Source organism: Stomoxys calcitrans, chromosome 4 (assembly GCF_963082655.1).
Source record: "Stomoxys calcitrans chromosome 4, idStoCalc2.1, whole genome shotgun sequence".
NCBI classification, from domain to species: domain Eukaryota; kingdom Metazoa; phylum Arthropoda; class Insecta; order Diptera; family Muscidae; genus Stomoxys; species Stomoxys calcitrans.
Window position 1 is genome coordinate 44,393,218 of NC_081555.1, and position 19,014 is coordinate 44,412,231.

At 39.1% G+C, this 19,014-nt stretch overlaps 1 protein-coding gene across 1 annotated transcript in view; it reads left to right on the forward strand.

Annotated features, from left to right (window-relative positions):
- LOC106080775 (glutathione S-transferase theta-1) overlaps nucleotides 1–3,954 on the forward strand; it is a 43,119-nt gene extending 39,165 nt beyond the window's left edge. Inside the window, exon 4 of the mRNA XM_013242308.2 lies at nucleotides 3,554–3,954. Coding sequence (XP_013097762.1) covers nucleotides 3,554–3,720 — 167 coding nt within the window. The 3' untranslated portion in view covers nucleotides 3,721–3,954. The remainder of the gene's footprint in view (nucleotides 1–3,553) is intronic.
- The last annotated feature ends 15,060 nt before the right edge of the window (nucleotides 3,955–19,014 follow it).

Below are 19,014 nucleotides of genomic sequence, written 5' to 3' on the forward strand. Positions count from 1 at the left end.
GTATGCAAAGTAAATGTCGGCGATGCACCGACCGTATTATACCCTACCTACCTACCCTATAAGTTTAATTACGTTTAAGCTCTTATCATTGAGCTTAAACTTGAATTCCCTTGTTCCTTAATGGAATGTCCATGGGCAAATTTGCATTTCCAACTGTTAACGGATTTTGTTGAACTTCGACAGAAATGTTCAGATGGGTAATAAAACAATGCGAACCAAATTTCTGGTAAATCCGTTCAAAATTCTAATAAATCGATTTTAATAAATAGACGACAGGGTAGCTTACACGAAGCGTTACCAAATGTTTTTTGTGTAAAAATATTTTCGTCATTCCGTTTTTAACACCTCGAAACATTCGTCTAAGATCCCGTAATGTATATATATATATTCCTGATCGTCATTACATTTTAAGTTGATATAGCTATGTCCGTCCGTCTGACCCGCCGTCTGTCTGTCGAAAGCACACTAACTTTCGAAAAGTAAAGCTAGGCGCTTGAAATTTTGCACAAATATTTCCTATTACTGTAGGTCGGTTGGGATTGTATATGCGGCATAGCGGTCCATTTTTTGATTTAGCTGCCATATAAACCGTTCCTGGATCTTGGATTCTTGAGCCACTGGAGGGCATAATTTTGATCAGAATTGCCTGAAATTTTGCAGGAGGTATTTTGTTATGACTTCCAACAACTGTGATAAGTATGATCCAAAACGGTTTATAACCTGATATAGTTATCATATAAACCGATTTCGGATCTTGACTTCTTGAGCCGCTAGAGGGCGCAATTATTGTCCGATATGGCTGAAATTTTGCATGAAGTGTTTTGTTATGACTTTCAACTAATGTATGGTATAAATCGGTTCATAACCTAATATAGCTGCCTTATAAGCCGATCTCCCGACTATACTTCTTGAGCCTATAGAGAGAGCAATTCTTATCCGATTTGGCTGAAATTTTGCACAATGACTTCCACTTTGGTCTCCAACAGCCAAACCAATTATGGTTCTAATCGGTTTAAAACTTGGTATAGCTTCATAAGCATAGCAATTCTTATCCATTATCATTTGTTTCCCTATAAAGAGATATCGGACAAAGAACACGACAAATGCGATCCATGGTTGATGGTATATAAGAGACGGCCCGGCTGAACTTGGCACGCATTTACTTGTTTATTTATTCAAATGACGTAATATAAATTTCAGAATCCATTACATTTTCTTCAATGGCTTCTATGCTTGTATCTTGCCCAAGGCTTCCTGTGAGTAGTCTTCCGAATTTTGCCCATTTGGTTTCACCCTATTCCGGAAGTTTTTCGTATTCGGCGCGGGACATGCTATTCTAAACCTAATGTAGCGATGTTCCGAGAAGTAGTGTTCCATGGAGACTCTCCAATCCTGTACGTCATCGATTTGTGATCTTTTTCAATTCTTTCCATTAAGGAACAGGGGCAAACTTGTCACATATCAATGTGTGCTGTCCGATTAAAGTTTACGCTCAATAACTATGGACCTCTTTTATTTAGCCGAGTCCGAAGGAGGGGATATGGTGTTGTGGTCTGGTGGACGGCGTTTCAAAAGTCCACCTACTGCTCAATACTTAACCGGATCCAAAGGATGGCTTGTTTGTGCATTACAGCCGCACTGAGGAGGACACCATCTGTGGCACTGAATTTAATGCTGCATCTAATGCCTCTGGGCATTGTGGCTACCCAAATTGCAGCTACCACTGCCGTGAGGTTAAGGGAGTTTTCTCATTGGTCATGTTGCGGCTACGGACACTGTGTTATCTTTGATATAATATTCGATGTTCGAGGCAATATTGATTACACCCTATCTGAGCCGCTTTTTGAAAAAAAGTACTGTACCACTATTCCTGAGAGAACCGATTGAAACTACGACATCCCTGGTAACAGAAGTTACATAGACTTCTATACGGATGGTTTCAAACTAAACGACCAGGTGAGCTTTGGGGTGTACTCTAAAGATCTAGAACTGGTCATATCGAAAAGGTTGCCCGACCACTACAGTGCGACGATTGGCATACATATCTTCTCAGACAGCTATTCAATTTCTGGAGAACGTATTGCTGAACACTAAAACCGCCCTCGACTGACGCAGATCTCTCAACGAGATGGCTAAACAGTTCGAAATTCACCAGTTCTGGGTGCCGGGCCACAGAGATATCCCAGGGAATTGTAAAGCGAATGAGCTTGTGAGACTAGGTGCTACCCTACACATTCCAGGGATATTGGATTCTGTAGGCCGAAGGACAACGAATGATAGATGGTCACAAAGAGGGGGCTGTAAGCTTTCCAAAACTATGTGGCCTAATCTAGACTTGAAGAGGTCTACTGCTTTGCAGTCATTGGCTGGCACAGATGTCCATGCCATTGTGTCCATTATGACAGCTCACTGTTTAATCGGAAAACATGCTGACAGACTGAAGGTTGCCACCAACGACTTTTGCAGAAGCTATGAGGACATCCAAGAAGAAGAAACTATAGAACATCTTCTGTGTGTGTGTCCCGCTCTGGCAGCCAGAAGGAGTTCCACTTTAGGTTCTCATTTCTTTGAGAACCTGTCTGATTTAGCGAATGTGAACATTAGCAAGTTATTGGTCTTTCTAAAGCGATCTAGATGGTTCAATGGTAGGAACTAAAAGGCAGCTTCCTTTTTCTGTTCCTGTGGTATCACAATGGACGAAAACTTCTAAGTGAATCTGATAGCAGACTGCCACTTAAACCTTACCAGGAGGGGATAACCACTTCCGAAAATGTTTCTGTTATTTTCGCCAGGATTCGAACGCAGGTGTTTAGCGTCATAGGCGGCCTCTTGTGATATGGTGGCCTCGTTTAATATATTTCAACAAATGCTGCATCCTTTTACAGGATATCTTAAGATCTCTGATCTTTTGATGTACATTACGTCGTGATTTCATTGAATTCGAGCCTCTACACGGCGAACGATTTCAGTTTAGGTTAGGTTGAAAAGAGGGTGCGTATATTAACCCGTCCCATGTCAATATGGACATGCACCTAAGCCAGTAATTGTTCAGGTATTGTTTCGTTGTTTTTGGACCATCACCATGGCGTTCGGCAACGCTACCAGTATCATTTTAATGATTTATAGTGCGATACACAAATATTTTAAATAAAAATATGTTAAGCATTCGTCAATATGTTAACCATTCGTCAATATATCTTGTCCACTTTGAGGTGTTTCGGTTCGCATACAATAGCCGGTTTTGATTTTCCAGCCAAATATAACACAATTACACTATTGCGCTTGAACTCCATCACGAATAACTTGATTCTTTCTTTCACAAGTCACCGAAATCATAAGCTGTCAATAAATCAAAAATCATGTAGCTGTCATTTCTAGTTTGACAGATATACCATGATGAACTTGGTATCACTTCGTGTCAACTACAATTCCCTTTTTAAATGGTTTTCTTCAAAATAATACATTTTAATTTATAATCTGCAGACAATTTTTTCGAATTACAGCAATCTTGTTTCATAGTTGATAACAATGAATTCGTTTCCTTTTATTTTAGAATATATCGGCTACAACACCTTTGCCAGCCGCAATAAACTCACAAGATGGTACGACGCTGTGCGCGAAGAATTGGGTCCATACTACAAACAAGTTTCCTCTGAATTCGAGAACAAGTTGCGAAAAGCTGAGAAAGGCCATAAAGAAGCCATCTCGTTGAAGCAGTAACGCCCCTTTACTCCTTATTTAGCACTTAGAATATGTTGTTTGTTTTGTTTCATTCGATAAACTTAGATTTAAGAACATTTCGCACATATTGTGAGATGATGGTAGCTTATAACTTTAGAGTGTATATATGTAAAAATATGTATACAAGTATGTAGTCATTTTAGTTTAATCAAAATATATATGATTTCGTTCTTTGTACATTATAGTCATATAATAAAGTATTTCAAAACTTCATATGAGCAATGTTAAAACAAATTGTGTCCTCATTCTTGTATACTTTACTTTAATTGGCTATGACAGAATATTTGTTCCACTAGCCGAACGTAGAATAGCGTTCCAAGCGCCTCGATCTTCTGCGCTCATTCTAAAATCTCTGACACCAAGTTTCGAGGTGTTTCCCACAACTAGATCTTTCCATCGGGCTTTTGTCTTCCCGGTTTGCGTGTACCACCGTGTTTGCCTTCAAAATACATCTTTGCCGGAGCTTTTTCATTCATTCTGACAACATGACCTAGCCAACGCAGCCGTTGTATTTTGATGCGTGTAACTATGCTATCGTCGTCATACAGCTCATACAGCTAGTGGTTCATACGTCGCCTATATTCTCCGTTAACGCAAACTGGTCCATATATTTTACGAAGAATCTTTCTCTCAAATACTTCAAGCACTGCCTCATCTGCTTTCACAAGTACCCATGCTTCAGAACCATATAACAGCACGGGTAGTATCAGTGTCTTGTAAAGTGTAGTCTTCGTCTGTCGAAAGGTGGCCTTGTTTCTAAACTGCTTACTTAGTCCAAAGTAGCATCTGTTTGCCAGTATTATTCTTCGCTTTATCTCAAAACTGGTGTCATTCGTTTCGGTTACGGCGGTGCCGAGGTAGATAAAGTTACTGACTATCTCAAAGTTGTGGTTCCCAACATTCTCCATTTTCTTTATTTGCTCGGTTGTGCAAGGCTTTTTGGGAGTTGATCTCCATTAACTGCCAGACCTATTTTCACTGACTCTTTTTCGATTCTTTCAAAGGCTGCAGTTACTACTTCTGGTGACCGACCTATGATATCGATATCGTCGGCATAGGCGAGTAGCATGTGTTCTCTTGTGATTAGTGTGCCATATCTATTCACATCTGCATCCCGTATAATCTTCTCCAGCAGGATATTAAAGAGATCACACGATAGGCGGTCTCCTTGTCTGAAACCTCGTTTGGTATTGAATGGTTCGGAGAGATTCTTTCCTATTCTTACTGAGGAACGCATATCAGCAAGTGTCATCCTGCAGAGTCCTATTAATTTTGCAGGGATGCCTAACTCTGACATGTCTTCAAATACCTTTGAACGTAAAGGGGTATCAAAAGCGGCTTTGTAGTCAACAAAGAGATGGTAGGTGTTGATTTGTCCTTCTCGGGCCTTTGCCAGGATTTAGCGAAGTGTGAATATCTGGTCCAAGATGGATTTACCAGGTCTAAAGCCGCATTGATAGGGCGCAATTATCTCATTGACATTAGGTTTTAATCTTTCACACAGTACGCTCGAGACTATCTTGTATGCGATGGGGAGGAGACTTATTCCTCTGTAGTTTGCACATTCCGTCTTGTCTCCTTTCTGGTGTACGGGACATAGTATGCTGAGGTTCCAATCATCGGGAATGCGTTCTTCTAGCCAGATTGCGCAGATAAGCTGATGCATACCCCTTATCAGCGTGTCGCCTCCGGTCTTAAATAGTTCAGCGGGTAACCCGTTCTTGTATAGCACCGACTAATAATTGTTCCATACATTATGAAAGTTTATTTGAGTAATTTCATTGGGGAAACCAGCAATGGCATTGTAAAAGGCATCTTAGATCTAAACCTTTAGGTTGTGCAGTTAAAGACTATAGTCTTTCCAGCATTATGGAGCCTTGTATGCAACAGTTCGTCCCAACGGAACATAGTTTACCACCACAATCATAACGGGACATCTGTCATGCAATCCAGTTGTTGTTGTTATAGCAGTTTGTTGCATTCTATCTTTAATTTGCTTGATTCTGTTGAGTGTCAAGACCCAGGAACTCTGCAACTAAGATGGGATGCGTCCACAGAGATCTGGGTCTGAGTCGAATGGGTCTGCCTGGGCAGGTAAACAGGTGACGTGTGTCGTGCGGTCCCTAATTACAATTGGCACATACATCTTGCACGTCGGCATCAATCCTTGCTCTGTAGGAGTTTAGGCGGCTGCATCTGCCCGAACTTAATTGAGTCAGAACTACTCTGATTTGCCGGGGGAGGTCTATTTCATCAGGTGCAATGGGAGACGGTCGTTCTCCATGGCCTACATTCACCCGGTAGCTATTGACCGCATCTGCATGAATGTTGTCTAGACCTGCTTGATATGCCGCTTGATCTAGAGGTTCTCTCTTGTAGCGCTGAACCTCACGCTATAGATCATGAAGATCTATCTTAAGGCTTCTGGACGGTGGATATCTATCCACAAGATGATGATTTGGATGGTCTCTGCGATAACAGCCCAAAAGGTATTGCTTAGACAGCACGTAGATATGTCTTCGAACAGGTAAGATCTTTGTGCCTTGATGGAGGTGGTCCACATGAGAACTGAGGAGACAGCCCGTCGCAATTCGGAGGGCGGCATTCTGGCAGATCTGAATATTATTCCACTGCGTGTCACAAAGCTGACGAGACCACACTGGCGCTGCAAAACTTACCACAGACCGGCCAATTGCTTTGTACATGGGCAACAAGGTTTCTTTGTCTGCACCCCAAGTGCTGGCAGCAAGTGACTTGAGGACCTTGTTTCTACTTTTGACTTTATCGCAAATTGCTGTGGCATGTAGGGAGAATGTGTAAGAGCTGTCAAATGTGACACCAAGTATTCTGGGACAATTGATGGTCGGAATCATTTCTCCATCGACCATCACAGTCAGCTCAGTATTCACTTCACGCATATTTGTAGCGAACAATGTGGCTGAAGATTTGGTGGCAGATATCTTCAGATTTCTTGCAGCGAAATATGAGGCAAGTTCGTTGAGATAGACGTTCAACCTATCGCAGATATCCTTGTCGTGTCTAAGCATAGTCTTTCAATTTAAGGCCTTTGGTGTGCTAATTACTCTGTCTCTTCAACTTCATAAAGGGTGATTTTTTAAGAGCTGCAGGAAAGGTTTAAAAAAACACATAAAATTAAAAAAAGCATGAAATCTTTATTTGAATCGATAGTACGGTCCATATAATTTAATGTTTAAGGATTATTTCATGCAAATGTTAACCGTGACTGCGCCACAATATTTCGGCCGGTATCTCACGAATAAATGCTTCAATGTTGTCTTCCATAGACATGAGCTTTAACATAGGCCCACAAAAAATAGTTTAAAGCCGTTAAATCGCACGATCTAGGCGGCCAATTGACCGGTTCCCGGTGAAATAAAATGTTCACCGAATTCTCCTGTAAATAAGTCCATTGTTATGCGTGTTGTGGTGGCACCATCTTGTTGAGACCACATGTCATGCAAATCCAGCCCTTGCATTTTGGGCAAACAAAACTTGGATATCATCTCACGATAGCGCTCACCATTCACGGTTACGTTACGATTCGCATCATCTTTGAAGAATTACGGGCCCATGATGTTACAAATTCGGCCGGGCCGAATCTTATATACCCTCCACCATGGATCGCATTTGTTGAGTTCTTTGCGAGGTATCTCTTTTTTAAGCAAACAAACAATAATGGAGCTATATCAACTAAAGGGTGATTTTTTTGAGGTTAGGATTTTCATGCATTAGTATTTGACAGATCACGTGGGATTTCAGACATGGTGTCAAAGAGAAAGATGCTCAGTATGCTTTGACATTTCATCATGAATAGACTTACTAACGAGCAACGCTTGCAAATCATTGAATTTTATTACCAAAATCAGTGTTCGGTTCGAAATGTGTTCATTCACCGTAACGTTGCGTCCAACAGCATCTTTGAAAAAATACGGTCCAATGATTCCACCAGCGTACAAACCACACCAAACAGTGCATTTTTCGGGATGCATGGGCAGTTCTTGAACGGCTTCTGGTTGCTCTTCACTCCAAATGCGGCAATTTTGCTTATTTACGTAGCCATTCAACCAGAAATGAGCCTCATCGCTGAACAAAATTTGTCAAAATTTGAACACATTTCGAACCGAACACTGATTTTGGTAATAAAATTCAATGATTTGCAAGCGTTGCTCGTTAGTAAGTCTATTCATGATAAAATGTCAAAGCATACTGAGCATCTTTCTCTTTGACACCATGTCTGAAATCCCACGTGATCTGTCAAATATTAATGCATGAAAATCCTAACCTCAAAAAAATCACCCTTTACATCGGATAAGAATTGCGCCCTCCCAGATCGGTTTATACGGCAGTTATATCAGGTTACGCAACGATTTTAACCATACATAGCACAATTGTTGGAAGTCATAACAATACACTTCACGCACAATTTCAGTCAATACGAATGAGAATCACGCCCTTTAGTGACTCAAGAAGTCAAGATCCTAGATCGGTTTATACGGCAGCTATACCGATTTGAACCATATCTAGCACAGTTGTTGGAAGTCATAACAAAAGACTTCATGCAATATTTCCGCCAAATCGGATATGAATTGCCCCCTTTAGATTCAAGATCGATTTATATGGCAGCTATATCCAAATATGGACCGATATGCCCCATTTACAATCCCAACATATCTACACTAATAAGAAGTACTTGTGCAAAATTTCAAGCGCCTAGCTTTACTCCTTCGAAAGTTAGGGTGTGTAGGCCTTTTGTATCGTATAACCCTTGCCTCCTGCCAGGCTTTCGAATTATATGAAAGTTCTAGGAACGGTGTGAAAATAATGGCCAGACGAGGCCAGCCTCCCTTTGTAGTATTGCCAGAAATATTCCATTAGGTCCGGGTGACATAAATGGTATGAAGCTCCTCAAGGCTTCCTTGACCATAAATTCCACCACAAGGAGAGTTTCTTCCTCCTTCTCCTCCCTGTGGAAAACCTTCTATTTTTTCACGATCAACTCTTGGTTTTGCTTGTTTAAGACTTCCATCATGCGTTCAGTCGTGTTTTCGCAGCCCACGTCCTTGATGAAGACCGTCGCCTTTGTGAGCTGTGGGAGGTCCATCTTTCTCACAAGATGGAGGGCTGGCTTGGTCATCCCAGAGTATTTGAAAGCGGGGAGCTCTTTTTCTTCTTCAGCATTTTAGCACTGTTATGTTCTTCGGGAGATCTGATTTTCTTTCCAGCTTCCATAGAAGCGCTTAGAATGTTTGTTCTATCCCTTACAGCATCCTGCGCTTTCGCCCGATTGCTCTGCTAGTACATACTCCTCTGTCTTCTTCATCGTGCCTCGGATTCGGCCCTCATCTCTCGATTCGGCTGCGATGACTGTTTCATTGACACTGTCGCTGTTTGAATCTGAGTCGCAAACACCATTTTACTTAAAGGCTGGGGACGAACTGTGCATCCCTCTGGTTTATCCGTCTCTTCCTCATTAATTAATCTGACGACTAGTTGTGCGCTTGAAGCATTACTCTCGACTACAGGTACCAAGGCACCCACACCTATGGGAGGGGAGGACAACATGCTGCGGTCTGACGCCACCACCGCAGCTGTTGAGTCTTTGAGTATATATACTCTTGATCGCCTCGACGTTCTGAGTCGATCGCCCGTCTGTCGAAACCACGATAGCGCTAGAACGCGTAAAGCTAGCCGCACAGATACTTAATATTAATGTAGGTCATTGGGGATTGCAAATGGGCCATTTCGGTTCAGATTTAGATATAGCTTCGATATAAACCGATCTCCCGATTTCACGAATTGACTTCATGAGTCTTTACAAGCCGCAATTTTGTCCGATTTGGCTGAAATTTTACATGGAGTGTTCTGTTACGATTTCCAATAACTGTACCAAGTGCGGTCCGAATCGGTCTATAACCTGATATAGCTTCCATATAAACCGATCTCCCGATTTGACTTCTTGAGCCCTGGAAGCCGCAGTTTTTGTCCGATTAAGCTATAATTTCGCACATAGTGTTCCGTTATAACATTCAACAAATGTGCCAAGTACTATTCTAATTAGAGCTGGCAAACTATCGATAATCGCAACATTCGATATTTTCGATAGTTTTAATAATAAATTTCGATACTTTCGTTAATTTCCGATCACATATATTTCAAACGAAATGAGGAGATCGATCTTATATATCAATGCACAGACCAAATAAAACCAAGGTTAATAACGTCAGTTGGAAGTCATGAAAGAATTCCTTGGGCGCCCTCTATAGGCGCAATGTATCTTAAGGGATGCATTCAGTGTCGAACTGTGTATTTCTGTTTAGTTTTGCAAAAAATTTAAATAACAATCGATATTCAGTCAAAAAAATAAATATCGATAGTATGTATAGCGCCATCGATTTTTTTTTTTGCCAGCTCTAGTTCTAATCGATCTATAACCTGTATAGCTCCCATATAAACCGATCTCCCGATTTGACTTCTTGAGCACTTTCAAGCCGCAATTTTGATCCGATGAGGCTGACATTTTGCATGCGAGGTTCCGTTATAACTATACCAAGTACGGTCCAAATCGGTCTATAACCTGATATAGCTCCCATATAAACCGATCTCCCGATTTGACATCTTGAGTCCTTACAAAACTCAATTTTTGTCCGATTTAGCTGAAATTTTGCTTGTGGTGTTCTGCTACGACTTCCAACAACTGTGCCATGTATTGCCCAAATCGGTCTATAACCTGATATAGCTCCCATGTAAACCGATCTCCCGATTTGACCTCTTGAGCCCTGGAAGTCGCAATTTTTGTCCGCTTAGGCTATAATTTCGCACATGGTGTTCAGTTATGACTTCCAACAACTATGCTAAGTACAGTCCAAATCGGTCAAGAGCCTGATGTAGCTCCCATATAAACCGATCTCCCGATTTGACTTCTTGAGCACTTTCAAGCCGCAATTTTGATCCGATGAGGCTGAAATTTTGCATGCGAGGTTCCGTTATAACTTCCAACAACTATACCAAGTACGGTCCAAATCGGTCTATAACCTGATATAGCTCCCATATAAACCGATCTCCCGATTTGACATCTTGAGTCCTTACAAAACTCAATTTTTGTCCGAAACTTTGCTTGTGGTGTTCTGCTACGACTTCCAACAACTGTGCCAAGTACTGCCCAAATCGGTCTATAACCTGATATAGCTCCCATGTAAACCGATTTCCCGATTTGACTTTTGAGTCCTTACAAAACTCAATTTTTGTCCGACTTGGCTGAAATTTTGCATGTGGTGTTCTGTTACGATTTGCAACAACTATGCCAAATACGGTCCAATTCAGTTTATAACCTGATATAGCTCCCAAGTAAACCGGTCTCTGGAACATCCTTCTGCGGTTCCTAGAAGCTTTAATTTTTCCTGGCTTGACAGAAGTTATTAAATTAATTTTGTATAAATTTTTAGCAGAATCCATGGTGGTGGGTTCCCAAGATTCGGCCCGGCCGAATTTAGCACCTGCATACTATGCCTTAAATGAAAAACTACAATATCAATAGCTGTAAATTAGCATTTGTTTAATATATATATATTTATTGTTTGAATTCTTATAATACTATATTAAAACCTTAATGGAATTTAAATTGTATTTGTTTAGTATCTAACTAGTAGAATCCTTCAGTTAGTAATTCTTTATACAACGCAAAAGTTTACAATATTACTAGGAAATTGGCAAATAAAATACATACATACTTATTGAGTACACTGAGTTTAAACAATTTTTCATTATTCTTAATTCAATTGCAATAATACAAATACAATTACGCATGCTCATAATAAAGTGGTTTGCTTAGATTAACTTAAATCTGATTTTGCAAATACTCTCCTAGAAATGCTGAACTTTGACAAGAAACTACGATGTACAATCACCATCATGTGGATTTTGTCAAAGGATACATCTGGAAAGCTTTAAATAATTCTTAGAACTTGGAGCTTGCACATGAAGCCATCTATGTATTTAGTACGACTAAGCCTTCATAGTGCAATAATTGTAATCATTCCATTATAGTAACATAATTTACAATACTCGTAAACCCCATGCCCTTCAAGTATTGCTAGGCTGGTGTAATGTTGTTAGTATTCATTTCACAATTCTCAGATTGCCCAATATCGATGTAGTTGGCCTCTTAAGTCTACTATTTGCTAGATTTCATTTATTTTTTCTATATATATTGGCTCAATTTGATTCTTAGATTAAGAACCTACAATGCCGATTACTAACCTAAAAAAAAAAACTTATTTAAATATGACCATGAATTGCCTTGTAGATTTTTTTTACTACTTTTGCGTCTTTATGCTTTTGTGCACCGTGTAGTTGAATGGGTACTATATTCGTATAATTCCAATTGTCTTCACGGTCTTATGAGTGAAAAGAAGAGAAAGATCATTACATAATAAGAGCGTGTGAGTACTAAAAATGTGTCCAAATTTGCACAAAACTTTTACTGGAAGTCGTTCGCGCACTTTATTTGCCAGCTGAAGAGAGAGCCAGAGAGTGCGTGATATTGAGCAAAATTTTGAGAGTATTGCATATTTCTGCAAGAGGGTTTTCGCAGTAACAATTGTCTGATGTTGTCTTGAAAACCAGCTGTTTTGTTCAAATAAATAACGAAAGAGATTCAAATCTGTTCTCTCTCTCTCCTGCAAATTTTTTTACTGGAAAAGTACACGAATAGACCTAATATGTTGTTTATGTGAAAAAACATAAACTACATCAAAAAAAGCCCAAACCATGAATTCCTAAAAACATTAAAGAATCAATCATACCTACGCACAACCTCCGACAGATTTGCCCGAACTATCCTATTGTTCAACTTCACCTGTTGTACTGGTAAGATCGACAATCGATAGAAAATACAAATCCATTGCTTTTTTGCCATTCTAACACTTGTGTTTCCTTTCCCTAATTTCGTTCCATTGCTCGATCTGCGTTTCGCTCTTAAGTAACAAGTCCACACCTCTAATTGAAAGAAGCAATTTGTTTTTGTTTTGCTCTCCAACATATGGATCAAGTATAAAAGGACTTTTATTATACTCACCAGCATAGGATAGGAGTATACTAATCTAGTCATTCCGTTTGAAAAACATCGAAATATTGATTTAGAACCCCATAAGGTATATATATTCTTGATCGTCTCGACATTCTGAGTCGAACTAGCCATGTCCATCCCTCAGTCTGTCGAAATCACGATAGAGGTCGAATGCGTAAAGCTAGCCGCTTGAAATTTTGCACAGATACTTAACATTGAGGATTGCAAATGGGCCATATCAGTTCAGATTTAGATATAGCTCCCATATAAACCGATCTCCCTATTTGACTTCTTGAGCCCCTGGAAACCTCCATTTTCATTCGATTTGGATGAAATTTTGTACACTGTGTTTAGTTATGACTTCCAACAACTGTGCCAAGTACGGTCCGAATTGGTCTATAACCTGATATAGCTCCTATATAAACCTATTTCCCGTTTTGACTTCTTAAGCCCCTGGAAGCCTCAATTTTCACCGGATTTGGCATTTTTTGACCGATTTGGCTGTGTTTCAGTCAGTGTTTTGTTATTACTTTCAATAACTGTACCACATGGGTCAAGAACCTGATATAGCTCCCATATAAGCTGATCTCCCGATTTGGCTTCTTGAGCCCCTGGAAGCCTCAATTTTCATCTGATTGGGCTAAAATTTTGCACATAGTGTACTGTTATGACCTCCAACAACTGTGACTTCCAAGTACGGTCCGAATCGGTCTATAACCTAATATAGCTCCCATATAAACCGATCTCCCGATTTGACTTCTTGAGGCATGGAAGCTGCAATTTTTTTCCGATTTGGCAAAAATTTTGCACATAGTGTTTTGTTATGACTTCCAACAACTGTGTCAAGTACGGTCCAAACGGTCAAAAAGCTGATATAGCTCCCTTATAAACCGATCTCCCGATTTGACTTCTTGAGTCCCTGAAAGCCTCATTTATTGTCCGATTTAGCTGAAATTTTGCAAATAGTGTTGTGTTGTGACTTGCAACAACTAGTACGATCCACATCGGTCAAAAACATGATATAGCTTCCTTATAAACCGATCGCCCGATTTCACTTCTTGAGGACTTACAAGCCGCGATTTTTATCCGATTTGGCTGAAATTTTATGTTACGACTCTCAAAAACTGTGCCAAGTACGGTCCAATTCGGTCTATAAACAGATATAGCTTCCATATTTTACCAGATTCCATGGTGGTGGGTTGCCAAGATTCAGCCCGGCCGAACTTAGCACGCTTTTACTTGTTTTGTTAAAAGTTTATCGTCAAAAAAGCTCTATTTTTTGGAACACAACGGCTGTCGTATTAGATATTTTAAAACATAATTGCAGAAACTCCTTTTTATAGTCACCGCCGTAGGACGGGGGTATATTCATTTTGTCATTCCGTTTGAAACACATCGAAATATCCATTTCCCACCCTATAAATTATATATATATTCTTGATCAGTGTAAAAATCTAAGACGATCTAGCCATGTCCGTCCGTCTGTCTGTTGAAATTACGCTGCAGTCTTTAAAAATAGAGATATTTAGCTGAAACTTTGCACAGATTCTTTTTTTGTCCATAAGCAGGTTAAGTTTGAAGATGGGCTATATCGGACTATATCTTGATATAGCCCCCATATAGACTGATCCGCCGATTTAGGGTCTTAGACCCATAAAAGCCACATTTATTATCCGACTTTGCTGAAATTTGTGACAGTGAGTTGTGTCAGGACCTTCGACATCCTTCTTCAATTTGACTCAGATCGGTCCAGATTTGGATATAGCTGCCATATAGACCGATCTCCCGATTTAAGGTTTTGGGCCCATAAAAGGCGCATTTATTATCCAATCTCGCCGAAATTTGAGACCGTGAGTTATGTAAGGCCCTTCGATATCCTTCTTCAATTTGGCCCAGATCGGTTCAGATTTGGATATAGCTGCCATATAGACCGATCTCTCGATTTAAGTTCTTGGGTCACTTAAATCAGAGCCACAACCTTACTCTTACCAAACTGGTTGATTGAGCGACTCCAACGTTCCGACAGAAGTGCCATGAGATCGCCCATAAAGCGATTTCTGCGGAACCCATTCTGTTGGTCGGTAAGAAGGCCATCAGACTCTAAATACCTAACAAGATGGTGATTAACCATGCTCTCCATAACCTTATAGAAAGAGGAGCATATCGCAATTGGCCGATAATTCGCAGTGCTGTTTGCCTCACCCTCCATGGGTATTGGTTTGAAAAGGTTGCGTAATGGACGAGCAAGCATCGAAAAACACCTGCGCAAGACAAATGTTGATATGCCATCCGGGCCCGGGGACTTATTAACGTCTAGATTCTCAAGAACCCTTTTAACTCCACAAGTTCGAAAAAATATCTGGGGCAAGGCGCCAGATACATTTTCGATTGAGGAGAGGGGATGATTGCTACCGGCAGGGAAGAGTTCCCTATAAATATATCAGCCAACAGGTTAGCCTCATCAACTTTAATAAGAGTTGGAATATATGAAGAACTACCCTTTAAACATTTCACGAACGACCAAAATCTCCTACTTCCTCGTGTAAAAGCAAGAACCTTAGTATGCAGGCGCTGTTCTTAAGAAATTTTTCGCGCCTAATCACATAGGCACATGAAGGTCTTGCCTGCTTGCGCAGCAGTTCAAATTGAATGAAGTGTGCAGTATTTGCCAAATGAATGGAGCAGATTCATTAAAAGAATGACATCCACAATAAGGAACATTTATTATAAGTCAGAAATTTATAAACGATGTCTTATGATGAAATAAGGCAAATGAATTTCTCATATTTTTATATAATAAAATAATTTTAGAGTTGAACATAGTACCCATTTTTAAAAAATTATCTTTTGTTTATTTTCTATATGGGGATTTTGTACCGTGTTTTATAATCGTTTGTGTAGGCTAACGATTTCTTAATAGTTCACAACATATTAAATTCAAGATGTTGTATTGCAAGCTATTGTCCTTGTTGTTTTCAAACGTCTTGTCAACTATTCAGAAAAGGTTAGTTATATAGGTGTTTTATTTAATTAATTTTTCTCTATGTTTCATTGTGTAAAAGGCACTGTTGTTATTTTTGCTTTTTTTAATATGTTTGTAGTGTATGTTTGCTTAAGGTTGTTTGTTTTTAGAGATATACATATAATCCGCCTGCTTGCAAACTAAATCAGATTATACATTGTTGAATGAACCTTTAGAGAAACTGTATTTTCCTCTATAATAAAAAAAAAAATTGTTCACTGCAACCCTGTTTTAAAGTGGATGTTCCTAAACTTCTTGAAGAAGGTATTCCATAAAGTTGTTTTTTAATGTTATTTCAATAGGGTTTCGTTCGTTCCACTTTTCATTAAGTAGGGACGCGTACAACCCATAGTCCGAACTATGAACGGTTAGGGTAACACTGGCTACTGAAATTTCACAGTCAGTTAAAACACCATAGTTAGATCAACTTCTAAAGCAACTTAGATATTACACAACAATGAAAGGATAATAAGATGAGGAGTCTTCTCTGGCAACTTCTACAACAAACTACAAACGAAAGATAGAATTCGTTATTACCTGAACTAGCTGAACAGGGCCCGCTTCGTTGCGCCTTCTTTCACTCTCTTATTTTATCTGTGCCTTAAACTGCCATGGGTGTGCTGGTACGGCATTTCAGATATTTCGCCCCATTGTGGATATCATATTGGTGCTCTACTCCCAAATACCTTTCATTTGAACCTTATATTGCTGTGGTCGGTAAATATGTCCGGTATGGGTGTATTTTTAGGGGTGAGGTGGATATTGGATTTATTTTAACAATAACACTTTGTTACTTTCATTTATTACTTTTTATGTTTTACCAAGATAGTCTTTGAAGTAATTTCTCACATAGTATACAGATTTTTCATTTGTAACATATTTTCTTGTTACTTCTAATAAAACCTTTTAATTGAAAACAATTCGAAACATTCTTCGTCTTCTTGCATTAGCTGACTTCTTAATAGTGGACCCCCATATATCAAATTCGTGGTGGTCTGAAATACCTTTCATTTGCGCCCCATATTGTCATTATTGGTCTATATTTCCATTTGGCGGGCTTTGGATATTACGCCCCATTGTGGATATCATATTGGTGCTCTACTCCCAAATACCTTTCATTTGAACCTTGGATTGCTGTGGTCGGTAAATATGTCCGGTATGGGAGTATTTTTGGGGGTGAGGTGGACCCCCATATATCAAATTCGCGGGCTTTGGAGGTGGGGCGGTCCGCCCTAGTCAACTCTCTACTCTCAAATTTCTTTTATTTAAGCCCCAATTGCCATTGGTGTAGGGGGAGTTTAAGGAGTGAGACGACCCCCAAAGCATTTTGAAGTTGGCTATCAAGATATTCAGGGCAACGGGTCTCGTTTAGATCCACGCTAATTAATTTTTGTTGTTGTTACATTCCACATTTTTAAAGATCTATAGGTCCTCCTGTGTCTACCCCAATTTGGTACTCTACTACCAAAGACCTTTAACTGCTGTCCTATTCTATCCTGATCGGCCTTCATATATTATTTTTAATTCCTTTTTTTTGGGTAGGATAGGGGGAGGTGGGTTGCCCTCTGACACATACTTTCATGATGTTAAAATAATATTATTTTAACTCAATAAAATAATTATTATTTTATTTAGGAGAGCAAGTTTTATATCACACATAGGGTGGACGCTGGGCGCCCCGGTAGCCGAGTTGGTAGCGTGCTTGGATTATCAGTGCAGGGGTCATGGGTTCGACTCCCGCCAGAAGCCTTGGTCTGTCGCTACTGTGGTATCACAATGGATTTAAAATTGTCTGAGTAAGTCTGTAAAGGACTGCCACTCATACCCAACCTAACCTAGGGTTGACTCTAGGTCATTTGACATCAATTATTTATTTAATCTATTGAGTAAAAATTAATGAACAAGGAAAGAAAAAAGTTTACAACTGCAACAATGTGGAAATCTCTTCGTAATTATGATTTCTAGTTCTACCTCCATTTCTTATTTTATCTCCAATAAATTAGGAAAACTTTAGGACTTTAAAGACATGATTCAAATTAAAGCCACATTCGACAATAGTTGGACGCAATCGTATTGAACCAAGAGTTCAATACTCGGCTGGGACAAAAGTTAAAGTTTTATTTAATTTATAATTGCAATGTTTCATATTAAATCTGAATTCTTCACAATATCTAAGCAATTGATAGCGTGGGGATGGGAGACAGGCGGAAATAAATAGGTTAAGTAATTAAGATGTGTCCAATTGGATGCTCCAGAGTTTTCGAAAAATGCGATTATTTCAATAATGTTATCTTTACTTTTCAATGCTCTTTAGTTCATATTTTACCTGTGGGAAGTTAAAAGTGAACTAACACTATGTATAAACAATTTCGTAGCTATGAAGAAATTGTTGAACTGGCAACTATCATATTATTCTTTAGCGCAATAGGAAGTTTAATATTTCTCAAATTTAGTTCATTTTAACTAGTGTTGAGTTTCAAAATGTTTTGGGTGTAGGAAAGTTTTCGCCCATACAGGATCTTGTAGGTGCCCAAGTGAAATAAATAAATCAATGTATTAAATGTTTGGAATGTTATATACATATCGTGTATATCAAAAAGTAAGGCCCCTTCTAGAAATTGTAATTTGTAATTTTGTAATTTATTGACACCCGTATAACAAGATCGTATGTTCTTAAGATTATAGTACGGGAGTTTAATCATTTAAAAATTTACAATTTTTAGACAAAGTATAAATAAATAAATATAAAAGTAAAAAATTAAAATATACCAAGAAAAACATAAAACTAACAAAATGGAAATAGGATTTATATTTTGAGTAATAAAACAAAAATATAAATAATATTGTTATAAATTTTTTGTTATAAATAATATTGTTATAAATTTTACAAATCAATATCAGACACTTAACATATTTTTTTACCAAGCCTTAACTAGAATCTCTAAAGGGATCTAGTTTTGTTGTAGTAATGTGTTGTACACTGAGGCCGCAGCCCTTGCCGATGAAGGACTACATCGGGTCAATCCGGTACGTACAACCGGCTGCCTTGGTAATTTACCTTTGAAAGATACAGCGCTACTGATAGTTTGAAGGTCATGTGGGAGCGAGTTCCAAAGTTGAACGGCGTATATGCCATAGAAGCCATTAAGAGACTAAGCTAAGGTGC